General features: G+C 41.8%; 1 protein-coding gene across 1 annotated transcript in view; it reads left to right on the top strand.

Annotated features, from left to right (window-relative positions):
- Nucleotides 1-15,048: 15,048 nt before the first annotated feature.
- lg13h2orf76 (linkage group 13 C2orf76 homolog) overlaps nt 15,049-17,420 on the top strand; it is a 43,761-nt gene continuing 41,389 nt past the window's right edge. Inside the window, exons 1-2 of the mRNA XM_049594917.1 lie at nt 15,049-15,389; nt 15,481-15,531. Of these exons, the coding sequence (XP_049450874.1) occupies nt 15,260-15,389; nt 15,481-15,531 (181 nt within the window). The 5' untranslated portion in view covers nt 15,049-15,259. The remainder of the gene's footprint in view (nt 15,390-15,480; nt 15,532-17,420) is intronic.

Genomic DNA, 17,420 nt, shown 5'->3' with positions numbered 1-17,420 from the left:
CGTTGGCTAGCTTGAGCTATGCTAACCGGGTGAAGATCTGGGTTGTCTGCTAGTGCCTCGAAGCGATTGGAGAGGCTCAGGCAAGGAGGAGAGGCAGTCGCATCCTGGAGTCTCTTTCTGTCGCGGATCACAACTTCAGCCCAGGATGTCTGGAGGCTGGGTGTGGAGGACGAGGAAGGCAGCGGACCGGTGGAGGTATCCCATGGGACGGTGTCCTGGAGGGCCGCTTTGAGGGAGACACTGTGCAAGGACTGTTCGTGAGCCAGGTCCAGGCAGGAGGTCAACATGGCCTGTTTATCTTGCAGTTCCTGGGAGAGTCGGCGGATGTCTTCCTTAAGGTCTGTAATCTGTTTATTTGCTTTTGTGAGCATTATGTTGTCACAGGCCATGGATGTAGCACGTTGGCTAGCTTGAGCTAAGCTATGGATGTAGCATGTTGGCTAGCTTGTGCTAAGTTAACGGCTAAGTGGTGCCGGTAGTCAAGGCGTGGGTAAATGCAGAAATAGGACAACAGCCGGTGATGGGTGGAGGCAGCTTGCAAAGCAGCTTGCAGAGGAAGCAGCAGATTCCTCTACCTCTGTTACCTCTATTATAGAGGTAATAGTCCATTCTGATAGATATTTCCTACCTGCGAAGATCCCGGGTAGTTTAAAATTATGGGTGTGTCCTCTGGAAAAATTTTTTTCGCTCTGCACATGCGCACATCATGTTGGTAGGTCATTCTAAGTGGTAGCTCTATTTGTCAGGACACGGGCATCAATGGCAGTGACATATGACGTCATCCATGGAACTGTTGCTAGAATTCAGATCCAGCACCCTCGTGCATTTATTGTAATAATGTGGGATTTTCACAACACTACTCTCTCCTCCCATCTGACTAGGTTTGTTCAGTATGTGGACTGTCCCACCATTGAGAATAAGACACTGGATTTGTTTTTGGAAATACCAAGTATGCCTACAGTGCCTCTGCCCTACCACCTCTGTGCAGATCAGGGGCCGTATTTATCAAGCGTCTTAGAGCGCTATTTTAGTCTTAAGTGCTGAGAATTTGTGAAATTTAGTCCTACTCTCAAACTTAAGAATAAAAGCTATTTATCAACCTTCTCAAGTCTAAGAATCACTCCTACTCCCCCAGATATTTAAGAGACCTCCAGAGGTGTCCTAAGTGGTTAGGAGTTGCCAGTAGAGGATGGCACTGCACGCAAATGTTCCGGGAGCGGAAGGATGTCCTGGGCTTTGTTTAATGACGAGCAGCTGATCAAACGGTATCGTCTGGACAAAGCGGGTATTATTTTTGTCACAGATTTAATAAGGGATATCTTCTCATCAGTAACATCACGCAGCAGAACTTTCATGGCAGAATTAAAGGTCATCACAATGCTTCGATATCTCGCCACTGGAAAAATGCAACAGTGTAACGCTGATGATTCCATCACAACCGTCAATTAGCAGAATTGTTATGGAAACAATAATGGCCCTTACTGCTCCTCACCTCGTCATGCGTTTCATTGACTTCCCAACTACACCCCGGGTAATTCAACAGAAGCAAACTGCATTCATGCAAATAGCTGGCTTCCCTGGAGTGGTCGGTGCAATCGATGGCACACATATTAGGATCATCGCTCCAAGCGTGGACGAGAGCGTTTATGTAAGCAGGAAGAGGTACCACAGTATCAACACGCAAGTAGTGTTTGATGCAGACTACAACATCTTGGATGTGGTACCCAAGTGGCCTGGGTCCACCCATGATGCAAGGATCCTAAATGAAAGTGGCATGAAGCAGCTATTTGGTTGTCACCTAATTGGGAATAATGTCCCACTCCCACCAGCAGACGATGACAATGACGATGAGGGAGGAGCTGGAGATGCGAGCATCCCTAGCAACATTCATCCATGTGATGGGGCAGCCTTCAGACAACACTTCGCCAACCTCCACTTTGGGTAAGAATAATAAGAAATCACCGATACACGCAGTGCCTTTTTATTCATTCGTTTTATTAGTCACTCAGTATCTTTTCCTTTTTTTAAAGGCCAGGCTGCAGTACTCCTCTTGGAGCCGCAACACTTTAATTTGCAGCTTAACTTTTTGTCTCCGCAGTGCCTGCAGATCATCTGGGTCCTCTGCTGGGCCGCAATCACTCACCCCGGCCTGAAAACCAAAAGCTAGTGAGACAGCATACTCAAGATGCAAAAAACTTAAGTTGATTTTTTATTTTCACCCACCACTTGATGGATGCCTATTGCCTCAGACGAAATGCCTGGGCCTGGCTGCACTGCATTAAAAGCACAGGGAGAGTGCACGTTGAAGATGCCCGGGGACACAGGAAACTCTCTTGATGCATCTCGATCCAAACTGAAAAATAAAGAATATGGCTGAAATGTCAGAAATCGTTCTATTGTTGTTATGGTTATGACTTACAAACACACATTTTAGACATTTACTGAACAGTAGCCTGGCAAATATGCAGCAACAATTACACACGTATCTCTCACCAAAACTCACCTAGGCTGCAGTGCAATATCCCTATAGAGTTGTAACAGGAATAATTTGGAAACTCACGCTTTTAAAAGCAAATCAACCTTCATCGCAGCAGGATCCTGGCCACCGTTCCAACCCAGAGACGCTGGCGTTATTTTCTCTGAGTATGCGTTGCACAACCTCTGCAACTGCGCTCAAGTCTTTGCCAGGGGGGCCCTCCGCCTGCATAAGAATATCAAAATGGATTAGATAGATATGAGCGAATAGGGTAGCATGCAAGCAAATGAAAAAGAAACACTACATACCAGTGCGCATGGAGCAGGCCTTGAAAGCGGCAATTTCTGTTCTGCTTTTCGACAGAACGTTGTACCATTTCTTCTCGCAGTCAGCTGGTGAGCGAGAGGCTTGAGAAGCATTTAGTTGATTTGCGACGTCTTCCCATGCATTATTTTTATCATGGCTTGTAAGCATTTGGCTGAACTTGCCTTTAATGATGAGCTTCCTTTTCTCGATTAACTCCACTAATAATAGTACCTCTTCTTCTCTCCAGTTTGGTTTTCTTTTTGATTCCATGTTGGTTTCAGCTTGGTGGACTGTGGCTGCAGTATATAGAGCCACTCAATTAACCGCACACCAGTTTCAAGTTAGTTGCCTAATTAATGAATTGGAAAGATAAGGAAACATTTATTTTTGATTCATTGCTAATGTATATGTTTGTAAGATGCTGTATAAAAGACAGACTACAACTTTTTTTCCTTGTCCCCCCCTGGAATTATTCTCTAATATTTTACTGTTTTTTGCCCCCCCCCCCCCCCCCCAACTATGAAATGGGATTTTCGCCCCTGGTTACTGGGACTAAAAATCTACAGAAGCGCTACGGCTTAATGTAACGTTACAGCACTGTGGTGAGGCCAGCAGGTCGACAGTGACTTCAGAAATGGTGAGAGAAGTGTTTCATTAAGATGCTCTGGTAAGAACTGTTCATATATCTCTATCTGACTTGACTATCTTTTACTGTTTAGGGCTAAAATGTTTTAGTGAAAGGGAATTTCAGTTTGTGAAGGAATACTGCATGCTGCGTGCCATTTTAAAACCTGGCCAAAAATAACGGACCATTTGGCAATGGTAACTGAGTTACTGAATTTAAAAACTAACGCGTTAGAGTATTAGTTACTGCAAAAACTAACGCCGTTACTGTAACCTACTGCCCAACACTGGTATTAAAGTTGTCTGTTACCACCCCCTCAGTCATGAAGTGATCCCTGGAGATCAGTGAGTCTCTCAGGGACTGTTTTGAATGTACAGACTGACTGAATGACTGAAGGCTGTAGTTCAGCATTTCAACCATCGCTATTTTGGTTTTTTTTGCTCCAGAAGTGACCATATTTGGATGAGGGGCAGAGCTGTGTCAGAGTAAGGAGTGGATCTGACTCATAGATTGCAGGACTGGTAGTGATGCCTTGCAGACAACCTGTCAATCAAGTGGCTCCACCCTTAAATATGTGCAAGTTTGGGCCCTAAGCATGTAAGTTACAGTCGTGAAAAAATTAGGACACCCCATTAAATATTCAGTTCTTTTTTAAGAAATGTAACGAGCACGAGCTGTTATTATTAGTTATTAGTATATTATACCTCTACTGTCATTGTACACATATTAGTGTCACATATATATACTATCATATATTAAACTATTGGTTGCAAAGACACAATGAATATGTTTTTCCAGACATCACAAAGAGATCTCCTTGAAACTGTATGGCCAAACAATTGAGCAGGTCAGGGTCATTAGATTACTGGGTATGTGGCTGGTTGAAAAGTTGACCTGGAAGCATCACATTGATAAAGTAAGGGATAAGTGCAAAAGGGTCAACAATCTCTTAAGATGCCTGTCAGGAAGAGACTGGGGAGCAACCAGAGCATCACTGTTAAATATATGTATATCAGACTATTATGAGAACAACACTAGACTACGGGTGTATAGGGTATTTATCAGCAGCAGAAACTCATCTTAAAAAACTGGATGTACAGCAGGCACAGGGACTGAGGATATGCAGTGGAACATTTAAATCCTCTCCAGTAGCAGCCCTACAAGTGGAAATGGGGGGAACAGCCTATGCGGATCAGAATGAAACTTATGTTAACATACTGGGTCAATCTTCAAGGGCATAGCATTTCACACCCTGCTAAAGCCATCCTGGAGGACTGTTGGGAGCAAAATGACTCTAATTTTATGAGCTTTGGATGGATAGGGAAGACAAAGGCAGAACAAGCAGGTTTAGATCATATACAATTCAGTATGACAATCCCATATTCACATACTCCTCCCTGGCTATTTGTAGAACCATCAGTTAACTTTGAAATACAGCAACAACTGGAGAAAAGGACTAAGCAAGTCTCTCCTGGGAGGGTAGCTCAGACCTACAGTACAGGCCAAAAGTTTGGACACACTTTCTCATTCAATGCGTTTTCTTTATTTTCATGACTATTTACATTGTAGATTCTCACTGAAGGCATCAAAACTATGAATGAACACATGTGGAGTTATGTACTTAACAGAAAAAGGTGAAATAACTGAAAACATGTTTTATATTCTAGTTTCTTCAAAATAGCCACCCTTTGCTCTGATTTCTGCTTTGCACACTCTTGGCATTCTCTCCATGAGCTTCAAGAGGTAGTCACCTGAAATGGTTTTCCAACAGTCTTGAAGGAGTTCCCAGAGGTGTTTAGCACTTGTTGGCCCCTTTGCCTTCACTCTGCGGTCCAGCTCACCCCAAACCATCTCGATTGGGTTCAGGTCCGGTGACTGTGGAGGCCAGGTCATCTGCCGCAGCACTCCATCACTCTCCTTCTTGGTCAAATAGCCCTTACACAGCCTGGAGGTGTGTTTGGGGTCATTGTCCTGTTGAAAAATAAATGATCGTCCAACTAAAAGCAAACCGGATGGGATGGCATGTCGCTGCAGGATGCTGTGGTAGCCATGCTGGTTCAGTGTGCCTTCAATTTTGAATAAATCCCCAACAGTGTCACCAGCAAAACACCCCCACACCATCACACCTCCTCCATGCTTCACAGTGGGAACCAGGCATGTGGAATCCATCCGTTCACCTTTTCTGCGTCTCACAAAGACACGGCGGTTGGAACCAAAGATCTCAAATTTGGACTCATCAGACCAAAGCACAGATTTCCACTGGTCTAATGTCCATTCCTTGTGTTTCTTGGCCCAAACAAATTTTCTGCTTGTTGCCTCTCCTTAGCAGTGGTTTCCTAGCAGCTATTTGACCATGAAGGCCTGATTCGCGCAGTCTCCTCTTAACAGTTGTTCTAGAGATGGGTCTGCTGCTAGAACTCTGTGTGGCATTTGTCTGGTCTCTGATCTGAGCTGCTGTTAACTTGCCATTTCTGAGGCTGGTGACTCGGATGAACTTATCCTCAGAAGCAGAGGTGACTCTTGGTCTTCCTTTCCTGGGTCGGTCCTCATGTGTGCCAGTTTCGTTGTAGCGCTTGATGGTTTTTGCGACTCCACTTGGGGACACATTTAAAGTTTTTGCAATTTTCCGGACTGACTGACCTTCATTTCTTAAAGTAATGATGGCCACTCGTTTTTCTTTAGTTAGCTGATTGGTTTTTGCCATAATATGAATTTTAACAGTTGTCCAATAGGGCTGTCGGCTGTGTATTAACCTGACTTCTGCACAACACAACTGATGGTCCCAACCCCATTGATAAAGCAAGAAATTCCACTAATTAACCCTGATAAGGCACACCTGTGAAGTGGAAACCATTTCAGGTGACTACCTCTTGAAGCTCATGGAGAGAATGCCAAGAGTGTGCAAAGCAGTGATGGACTGGGGGCTCATCCTACTCTCCAATGTGCTATGTGTGAGCTCAGTCCTGCATGTTCTTTAATGAAGCAATAGGAGAAGATATTCGGTCTCAGTTAATGTAGTTTATTAAGCAGTAAAGGAATAAAATTACAGAGCTCTGGGTCTCAACTTCAAGTCCCTGACGAACAACAAAGGTGTGTCAGTTCACGAAGTCTGACCTCCTGTCCTTTCCCTGACCCAGTATATTTGAGCGTAACAGAGTGTCATTGTGCATAGGCGTTGTCCTCTTCTCATTGGCAGTTCCACTTCCTCCTTCACCACACCACGCCCCTGCCTCGTGTTAATCTGACTCCTTCCCGCTGACAGTGGGGGCGTGGTTCCTGTTTTGAAAGACAAGAGAACAACACAACTCCCTACACGTGCTGTACCTTACTATCTGTACATCACTTTCTATTATTTTTACCATATATGAAACTAATTATCTAAGCATTGCGGTATGTGCTCCTCAGATTTCATGTCTCTTCCTCTCCTGTACTTCTCCGCTTCTGCAAAGCAAACACATTCAGATCAGCTGAAATCATCTTAGTATTCTCATTGTTCACACATCTAAAACTTATATAGTGAAACACAACTGATAGTAAAATGCATAAAATCATTCTATTCCCAACAGTCCCCTTTTGGCCTCATAGGACTGAGGCCACTTTTCTTTTTCAGTCCCAACGTATCCAGGTCCCCTTTTTAGGTCTTGTGATTACTGCACTTTTTGTTTCTTTTGAAACAAAAGTTATAACTCCCTTTTGGTCTCATACACATGAGACCACTCACCTGTCTTCTCCTGAGGCTGAGTCCGAATCTGAATCAGTGGCTCTCCTAACAGGGTGGCCATCTCCATTTGAGTCATCTGATATGGTGGGGGCTGTGGATGTTTTCTCTCCACAGCTGTCACTATGATTCTTTCACAGAGGACCGGATACATGGGATACAACAACAACCACATAATGCTAACACCGCGAGCATTCCCACCAGAACAAGAATACCGATACCACTAAATCTTTCCACTTACCGAACCACTTTTGAAGATACCACCCAGGGTTTATCAATGCCTGAGTGTTAATGCATTTCCTCAGAGAGCGTGCGCATCCCTACTAGCGCCATAGTTACTGAGCCGTCTGTAGAAGTGTTGTATAGGATGAAGTTGAAGCAGAGGCCCTGGAACATAGAGCAGACACCCTTTCTCCGCCAAAAGCATGTCTAACGCAATTCGGTTCTGTACTGTCATCAGGGAGGTAGCTGCCAGTTGTTCAGAGAGTCCTCCAACCGCGTCCCTAGTGCTGTTGGCCAGTCTAAGAACATTGTAATGCACATAATTAATTCTGTCCACATTTTTGTTAGGGGTGATGGGAAACAGTGCAGCTAATATGGGTATGTTTTCAAAACCAGCAGCCACTTGGTCAGCCAATTTGTACTGGTCTGGGACCCCGCGAGGAACACCTATGGCATCCATATACGTGGTTGTTCCCTGGCTCATATCAAATGCATTTCTTTTCTGTCTACCTGAGTTGGTCTGGGTATCCCTCATCCCCAACAAGATCAGGGTACAGCCAGTCGGACCAGTGCACACGTACCAACCCAGGAGGATGGCAGGGACAAGTGGAGGGTTTTATCTCCACAGTACCAGAACAGGTCCCCTCTAGCCTGAACCATGCTGCTGGCGTTCTGCCACGTACTCACATTCAATGTTCTCTGGCACCAGTCAGCTTGCATCTGTCCCATATCAGTTACTACCCCGGTGGAGAGGTTCCTATGGAAACAAGTGTAATTGGCGATTCTGGGACTAAACGTTGGTGGGATGGTGTGATTCTTTATGTGTGGAAACAGAGAACTCAGAGTGGTACAATTAGCAGGATCAGGATACATGGTCATATTTATCATGCAGTTGAAACCAATAGGGTCTGTGTCAGGATACAAAGGGGCTGGTGTGGTGAACAGCGTAGGTCTGGCGGATGAACATACGACACAATTGGACATGTTCATGGATTCTGCTGTCGCCGCCACCCAGTCTAACCATAGGTTTTTGTCTCCGTAGCCTGTGGCCAATCTGACTACGTCACTGCGGGTCAATTTAGAGTAGTCAATGTTTATCACGCCTGTGTTCTGTTGAGGTTCAGGCGCCTTGGTTCCATTACTTGGGGATACGGTGGTATTAGTAGGGGGAGGATTCAATAAGGTTAGTTTAATTAGTCCCATGGTATCGGTGCCACTGTGGTCTACTCCCAACACCAAATACATTGTGGTGTTGGTGCGATCTCCACATTTGGTGCGGTGCCTAATTGAGTTTGACCATGGGTTTGTTGTGAGATTATACACACTTAGCAATATCGGATTCTGCTTATGGGAGCCTGGAAGAGGCTGAAGCTGCTGCCTCTGTATCTTTATCTTTTTCCCAATGTCCTGTCCTCCTACCCTATATGGTGGTGGGTCCCAAAGCCCAGAATACGTCATCACATCTCTCCATCTTCCACACCACGGATTGTGTGTGGGCCCTCCCCATGAGAATCCGCATAAGTACACGTCATACCCCCTCCAATTTGGATCCTTTCCTTTACAGTTTATTACGGAGCACAAGTCAAACTGGAACCCTGTACTTTGCCCTATGATGTATGTCAATTCTACTCCACCATACTTAGCTATGCAGGAGTCTGACGTTCCACTCCCTGGGGTGTCTCTCCTGGTTCGGTTTCGTGGTGGTTCTACGGCTTTGTCTCTGAGGAAGACTCATAATACAACAGAGGTAAAACAATAACACAGGTTAACACAACAACTCCCAACACAAACCACTTATGGTGGCGTGGTTCTAATCCTAATAATTCTACTAATAATTTCATTTTTTTTGTATTTCAAAAAGGTAAATATAAACGTGTAAAATATAAGAGTAAATATGGAGTGTAAATGTTCTGCAAGCGAGTCTTTCTTGTATCCTGGCTTTATATTACTCAAACGTACTCTGGGCAAAGTGTTGCTTCAGAGGAGCTTCAAACCTTCACATTGATCACAGGATATCTCTTCCGCACTTATGCTAAGCTAAATGAATAAATGTCGGTGTGAGTAAGCTGTGCGTGTGTTTTTTTTTTTAAGCTTTAGTGTCTCTTATGTCCTCCAGTGTTCGGGCAGGTGTCTCTGCCACTGCACACTGACTCCAGTGATACCATGTGTCACCTTTTCCCTGTAGTTTGACGGCGTGGGACGTCCGTTCCACGACTTTGTAGGGACCAGTCCACCTAGGCTCTGACCACTTTCGTTTGATCACCTTGAGTAGGACCCACTCTGATGTTGGGGGGTCTTTCCCTTCTGCTCCCTCCCGAGCTGTGGTCACCTGTTTGGAGAAAGCTGACACCAATGCTGTTAGTTGGTCATAATATGGTTTGTATTGCATAGGGCTTTCTATTTCTTCTGTAGTTTGGATCCCAGCTCCCGGTCCCGGGAACTGGTGTCCTGTTTTTAGTTCATATGGCGTGAACCCTGTCAATGCGTTCACCGAGCTCCTGATTGACATTAGAGCTAGGTGAACGCATTGACAGGGTTCACTTCCGCAGTGCGGAAGAGATATCCTGTGATCAATGTGAAGGTTTGAAGCTCCTCTGAAGCAACACTTTGCCCAGAGTACGTTTGAGTAATATAAAGCCAGGATACAAGAAAGACTCGCTTGCAGAACATTTACACTCCATATTTACTCTTATATTTTACACGTTTATATTTACCTTTTTGAAACTAATTATCTAAGCATTGCGGTATGTGCTCCTCAGATTTCATGTCTCTTCCTCTCCTGTACTTCTCCGCTTCTGCAAAGCAAACACATTCAGATCAGCTGAAATCATCTTAGTATTCTCATTGTTCACACATCTAAAACTTATATAGTGAAACACAACTGATAGTAAAATGCATAAAATCATTCTATTCCCAACAGCAGTAATCAGAGCAAAGGGTGGCTATTTTGAAGAAACTAGAATATAAAACATGTTTTCAGTTATTTCACCTTTTTTTGTTAAGTACATAACTCCACATGTGTTCATTCATAGTTTTGATGCCTTCAGTGAGAATCTACAATGTAAATAGTCATGAAAATAAAGAAAACGCATTGAATGAGAAGGTGTGTCCAAACTTTTGGCCTGTACTGTATCTGGAACAACACTTCTCAGACAAAACAATGATTTTCACTGATGGGTCAAAAGACCCTGATACTGGAAGAACAGGAGCTGCAGTTTTTATTCCACACCACAAAGTACATATCAAGAAAAGAACCACAGTACAGTGGAACTTTCAGCTATCATATTAGGTTTGGAGTGGATAGAAGAAAACAACCATAACAATACACGAATAGCATCAGACAGCTGGGCAGCACTTACAAGTTTCAAAACCATGAAGTCATGTAGGCAAGATCTCATAATTGAAATACACAATCTACTCTACAGAATACACAAGAGGGGTCTGATGGTCTGCTTTATTTGGGTTCCTGCCCATGTAGGAATAGAAGGTAATGAAGGGGTTGATATTCTGGCCAAACAATCACTTAAATCATACACTGCAGAAATTCCATTAAGTAGGGCAGAGGGTAAATCAATAATTACGAAACATATGGGAAAAGTGTGGCAAGAACACTGGGACATCCAAGACATGGGAAGACACTTAGCCTATATAATATACAGAAACAGGTTGGGTTGGGAAGAAGGATGGGCAGGAGCTGGAGGGAAGAGGCAGTCATCACACAACTTAGGATAGGGCACACAGGACTAAATAATACACTACATAAAATAGGTAAACACCCTGATGGCAAATGTAATCACTGTGGTCAGTCAGAATCTGTCCAGCATGTTCTGTTGGAGTGTAGTGCATATGAGGAGGAAAGGAGGGCATTGATAACAGCAGCAGAGAAGGCCAAGATAGGTTTAAGTATAGGGAACCTGTTCGGAGTAAAGTCAAATAATATACTCAAACATCTAATCATATATCTAAAAGATACAAGGCTGATGGAGAGGATTTAATTTCCTTTTTTTTTTTTTTTTTTTTGTTTGTCTGCAAATCTACTGTCCCACACTCCAGTCCAGAAGGTGGTGGTAATGCACCTTCAAGTTGGTTGCCAACTGCCAATAAACTGCATAGAAGAAGAAGAAGAAGAAGAAGACGAAGCCGAAGAAGAAGAAGAAGCAGCAATAGCAGATACCCACCCTGCATTCCAATACCCATACTACCATACTATTTAGTATGCCAGAAAAAGAATTAGTGTGTCCCAATACATAGTATGTCAGATGCAGTATGCCAAAAGTACCAGGATGTTCTACTACATCCGGTCACATTTCGCAGTATGCATGTCAGCATGCTTCTTTGGCCATTCTGACCCACAATCCTTTGCGCAGCGGAAGTTACGTCGCACTGACTGAGCTGCGTGTACAACCAACGCCCACATATAGCACAGAAGACAACGCGACACAGACAACACAGACAACTTTATTGTGATTATAGTATAATCAATGTTAGGGTTCAACTATGACTACAATATAGAAGATTCTACCAGTATAGGCAGTGGTGTAAGTGTGGTATAAATAATGAATGAATATGACTAAATATGAATACACTATGGGCCAGGTATGAGCAGTATAGACTAGTAAATATATAAATAGTAAAAGTCAAACACATATTAAGTAATGTAGTAAGAATGTGCAAGTATGTTACACTACAAATAAAAGTAATGTGAATGTAAGGCTGCTTCACGTGCAGACAGAATATAGTGCCAGCAGCTGCATAGCTGTAAATATATTTAACAACAAACATCTGCCAGCAACAGAGAGCTATGTGTGAAGGGGGTTAATATGCCTACTGGTGACTAGTTCAATAGACAGGTCACTAATAATAGGCTTGGGACTGTTTACGTGAACACGTCAGTTTATTAGAAACAGCAACATACATTACGACATAACAGCAACGGAGCTCTCCAGCACCTCCGACGGTGTGCACAACTCTGGCGTGCTCGACGAGAGGAGATTTGCTGCATCTCCGAAGTACAACAACACAAAATATTCAAATGTGGCGCTACGGACGGCGGCGGAAGTGAGCAAGAGGGTCGGAGTTCAGGGAGCGGCTGTAGTGTGTCCCAATAGCATGCATACTGCATACTACACTACATACTTTTTAAGGGCAGCTGCAGTACATACTAAAAGTATATAATAGAAGTATGCGATTTGGAACGCAGGGCCGGTAGTCAAGCCGCAGATTAACAAGCACATGCCGAACATTAGAGGGTTTGGGGGTTTTTTTGCGTTAAAGAACGGCACTTTATTTTCAGCACTGCACTGCATGATGCACAGCCTCTCTCATCAATGTCTGACGTTTACATAGAGGGAAATAACTCAAAAACATCATGCAGAACTGCGTAGGCTTCTATGGGGTGCCGTTTGTAAAGTGTCTCATGCTGAAAATAACATCAACATTTTGCCACATTTAGCTTCAAACAATGTTTAAAAAAGTATTGTGATTTTTTTAATGTCACCTTTTACCACATTTACAGCAATATTTGTTAAATTAGAAATATATTAAATAGTTAAATCTAAATATTAAATGTGGCACCTAAATGTTAAATGTTAAATCTAAATCTAAATCTAAATATTAAATCTAAATGTTAAATCTAAATGCTAAATATAAATATAAATATAAATATAAATGTTAAATCTAAATATTAAATCTAAATCTAAATCTAAATGTTAAATCTAAATGTTCTGGGTGAAACTAAATATTTAGCTAATATGCAAATTCACACTGCCGGTCACTGGAAGTACCAAAATAAAAGCTCGAGATGGTCAGACTGTTTATAGATTCAAATAACGAATTAAAACCAACTTATCGGGGGAAATGGACACTTGAACATACATTAGCGTGATAATAACTACCTAAAATAACAAGAAACGTGTTTGGAGAAATTTTATTTGACGTGTACTTTGAGTTGTTAGTGTCCCTTCGGAGGGATTAACAACCTAAACTAAGCTAACAACCGTCAGTTCTTAGTCCCGTTAGCAGTGTCTGTAATGACTCATTAACTCTTAAACGGTCCGTGAAAAAAATATTTTTTTCCAGCGGATGTCTTAGTTACAACATGATTGAGCTAGCAAAGCAGTTTTGTGTTGCGATGTGTGGTATTTATTCAGTTTTGGGAAATCACGATGTCTAGAAAGCACCAGTGGCCGCAGCAGCAGCAAAGCTATCAGGACGTCATCTGTTAAATGTCTCCCATTGTCGGATACGACATAAAACTACTCCAGTTAGCTCAATCATGTTGTAACTAAGACATCCGCTGGAAAAAATATTTTCTTCACGGACCGTTTAGAGTTAGTGAGTCATTACAGACACCGCTAATGGGGCTAACAGCTAACAGTTAGCCTCGCTAATCTACGATAACCATGTTATTAATTTCAGAACGTGATAGTAATGTTTGTTCAGTCATAGTGTTTATAGGCTTTACAAACACCAGATTAGTCTAAACGGTGATACAGTGACGTGAAAAACGTGAGATGTGCATATATATATGTTGCTAAACTCCGCTGGTTTTCTACCTGGAAGTATTTGTAAACAACAAGGTGATTCCCTCAGAAGGGACACTAACAGCTCAAAGTACACATCAAATGAAATTTCTCCAAACACGTTTCTTGTTATTTTAGGTAGTTATTATCACACTAATGTATGTTCAAGTGTCCATTTCCCCCGATAAGTTGGTTTTAATTCGTTATTTGATTCTAAAAAACACAGTCTGACCATCTCGAGCTTTTATTTTGGTACTTCCGGTGACCGGCAGTGTGAATTTGCATATTAGCTAAATATTTAGTTTCACCCAAAACATTTAGATTTAACATTTAGATTTAGATTTAGATTTAATATTTAGATTTAACATTTATATTTATATTTAGCATTTAGATTTAACATTTAGATTTAGATTTAGATTTAATATTTAGATTTAACATTTAGATTTAGATTTAGATTTAGATTTAGCATTTAGATTTAAATTTAATATTTAGATTTAACATTTATATTTATATTTATATTTAGCATTTAGATTTAGATTTAATATTTAAATTTAATATTTAGATTTAGATTTAATATTTAGATTTAACATTTAACATTTAGGTGCCACATTTAATATTTAGATTTAACTATTTAATATATTTCTAAGTTAACAAATATTGCTGTAAATGTGGTAAAAGGTGACGTTAAAAAAATCACAATACTTTTTTAAACATTGTTTGAAGCTAAATGTGGCAAAATGTTGATGTTATTTTCAGCGTGAGACACTTTACAAACGGCACCCCATAGGCTTCTTCACTGTGGCTGCTCAATGTAAACAACATTTTTTTTTATTTTAATAAAAATAGAAAAGTCTTACATTCACAAAAAAATGACAATACATTTCATGAACAAGAAGAAAATAAAGAGAGAAAGAAAGAAAGAAGAGAGAAAAAATAAATAAATAAATGAATAAGTGAATAGATAAACAAATAAATAAATAGTAACTGTGAAAATAATACCAACATAATAACAGCTAATTACCTACCAATATTAAACTTTTCACAAATGTTCTTTGTTATTATGGCTTTATTTCCCTTTTTTTTGGTTTGTCTGCAAATCTACTGTCCCACACTCCAGTCCAGAAGGTGGCGGTAATGCACCTTCAAGTGGTTGCCAACCGCCAATAAACTCCATAGAAGAAGAAGAAGAAGAAGACGAAGAAGAAGAAGAAGCAGCAGCAATAACAGATACCCGGTAGTCAAGCCGCGGATTAACACGTACATGCCGAACATTAGAGTTATTTGGTTCATTTGTCAACACAAGAAGTCATCGTTTCGCACACGGCGCCATTAAAATACACTTTTATCCGAGCTCATCAGTGTGAGGGGCAGCGGGTATCCATCAGCAGGACATGGCGGCTGAAGCTGTGGTCACCGTTCGGCTGGTCAGGTCCTTCGAGCACAGAAACTTTAAACCTGTGGTGTTTCACCGAGTCCGTTTGGACCAAACGGTGCAGGACTTCATTCAGCTCGTCAGAGACGGTGAGGAAACAGATTGCATCACATCTTGACGTATCATATGTTATTAACGATGGAAATAATCTGAAGTCATGATAAACTCAATATTTTCCAGATATTGCAACAAGGCAAGGGCTTCCTCCTCCTTTCAAGAAATACGCTTATGGTATGTAGCCTAAGTTATGACTGTCATTTTTTTTAGGGTAAATTCTGCAACACAACCCACCAGAGTCAAAACCTGTACCTTTAAATTGTGTAATTGATCAAGCTCAAAGCTCTTGTTGCTGCAATGTTGCGCTTGTTGCTGCTCAAAATTTAGGACAATTGCACTCTGCTGATCATTCTCATTTCATCTTCCCCGTATTTGTTCAATTCAGTTTATGAATTAGCTTGAAAATGACTGACTACCGCTATCTACAGGCGTTATGCAACATTTAAGGTGGACCGAGAAATTCCAATCGGAAGCTATGAATCGGATCACCAGAGCCTTTGAGAGCAATGGCGATGTTACAGAGTCAAAGTTATGTTTTACGTCGCAGCAACAAGCGCATAATCCTTGGGACTCCAAGGCAGCCATAACAACAGCCTACTATCAGTATCAGGCAGTAAATTAAGTACGCGCTAGGCTGAATGACTTCCAGGGCACAGAAATTAGAGAGATTAAATATCAAAATAAAAAAAAAGGGATCGAGACTGGTCCGTATAACTTTTATCAGTTTGATATTTCGTTTTAACCAAATAACGGGAAAACGGAAATACCATGGTTTTTCATTTTTTCGTTTTAAACAAAAAAACTACAAATGATAAAACAGCTGTTTTTTCTGTTTTTGTTGACTGAATCAAAAAATGAAAAAACAAGGAAACCAAATTCAAATAACAGTCCGATTTTGGTTTCTTCCAATGCCTGTTTTCATCTTTCCTCTTGAAAAGAACGTGAAGAAAAGTAAGACAGGTGAGCTTCCCGGAAGTCCAAATAAATATGGGCCCTTCAAAATAAAAGCCAAGAGAATGCAATAGCCATTTTATAACATTAACATTATGCGAGCACATACCAGGGTAACATCTGAGGAAAAATACATTAATATAAATTAATCAATCAGACAAATTAATAAGTAAATAAATTGTTGCGACCCGGCTCTGAGGCCGCAACCAGAAACGAGAGCAGAGAGGGGATCAGTGCCAAATAGCGCTTAGTTTATTTCTAAAAGTAAAACAAAAGAAGGCAAAAGGTCCATTTCAGCAACCAGCGGTGTAGGAGCACCCCTGTGCTCCGCGGATGGAACGTGTGTGTAGGAACAGTGGCGGACAAGAGGTATCTGAGGAAGGAGGGCTATATGGTCGAGCACATCACCAGGCCCATGTGCAGCTCATCACCTGATGACGACGACCCTGCCTCGGACCAGAACCTGCCTGAAGACAACCGCACACAATATGCCAAAAAGAGATTTCCAACAGGAAAACCGACAACCCCTCTCTTGTATCAACTTCACATGACTAATGAAATCTTACATATATCCAGATACAATATTTTCAAAAACATAAAGGAACACTACTAAACTAATCCCACCACCAGATGGAAAACTAACTGCGATGTAATTCCCCGCCAGCCAACCATCAACCAAGCCGCCCACTCAGCAACTCGGGCACCTGAAGATGCATTTAAGAGTAACAGACAAGAAAAATAGTAGGCCAGAACGGTTAACACAGTCAGACAAAAGATACCCAAGAGCACGGAGCTCTGGACAAGGCATCGGCCACGACATTATCTGAGCCTTCGATGTGGCGGCTGTCCATGCAATAAGACTGTAAATACAGCATCCAACGCATCAACCTGCGATTACGGCAATGAACTGAGTGTAGGAAGGTTAGTGGGTTGTGGTCAGTGTACACCACCAGAGGAACACTCGAACCCACATAAACATCAAAATGCTGCAGTGCCCAAATGAGCGCAAGGGTTTCCTTCTCAGTCACAGAGTAGTTTAACTGGAAGGAATTGAACTTTTTTGAGTAAAAACTCACAGGACAATCTACACCTCTATCATCTGCCTGAAACAA

Source organism: Epinephelus fuscoguttatus, linkage group LG13, assembly GCF_011397635.1.
Source record: "Epinephelus fuscoguttatus linkage group LG13, E.fuscoguttatus.final_Chr_v1".
Classification (NCBI taxonomy): Eukaryota; Metazoa; Chordata; class Actinopteri; order Perciformes; family Serranidae; genus Epinephelus; species Epinephelus fuscoguttatus.
Note: the sequence above shows the minus strand (reverse complement) of the source record. Positions and strands in the feature narration are given on the sequence as shown.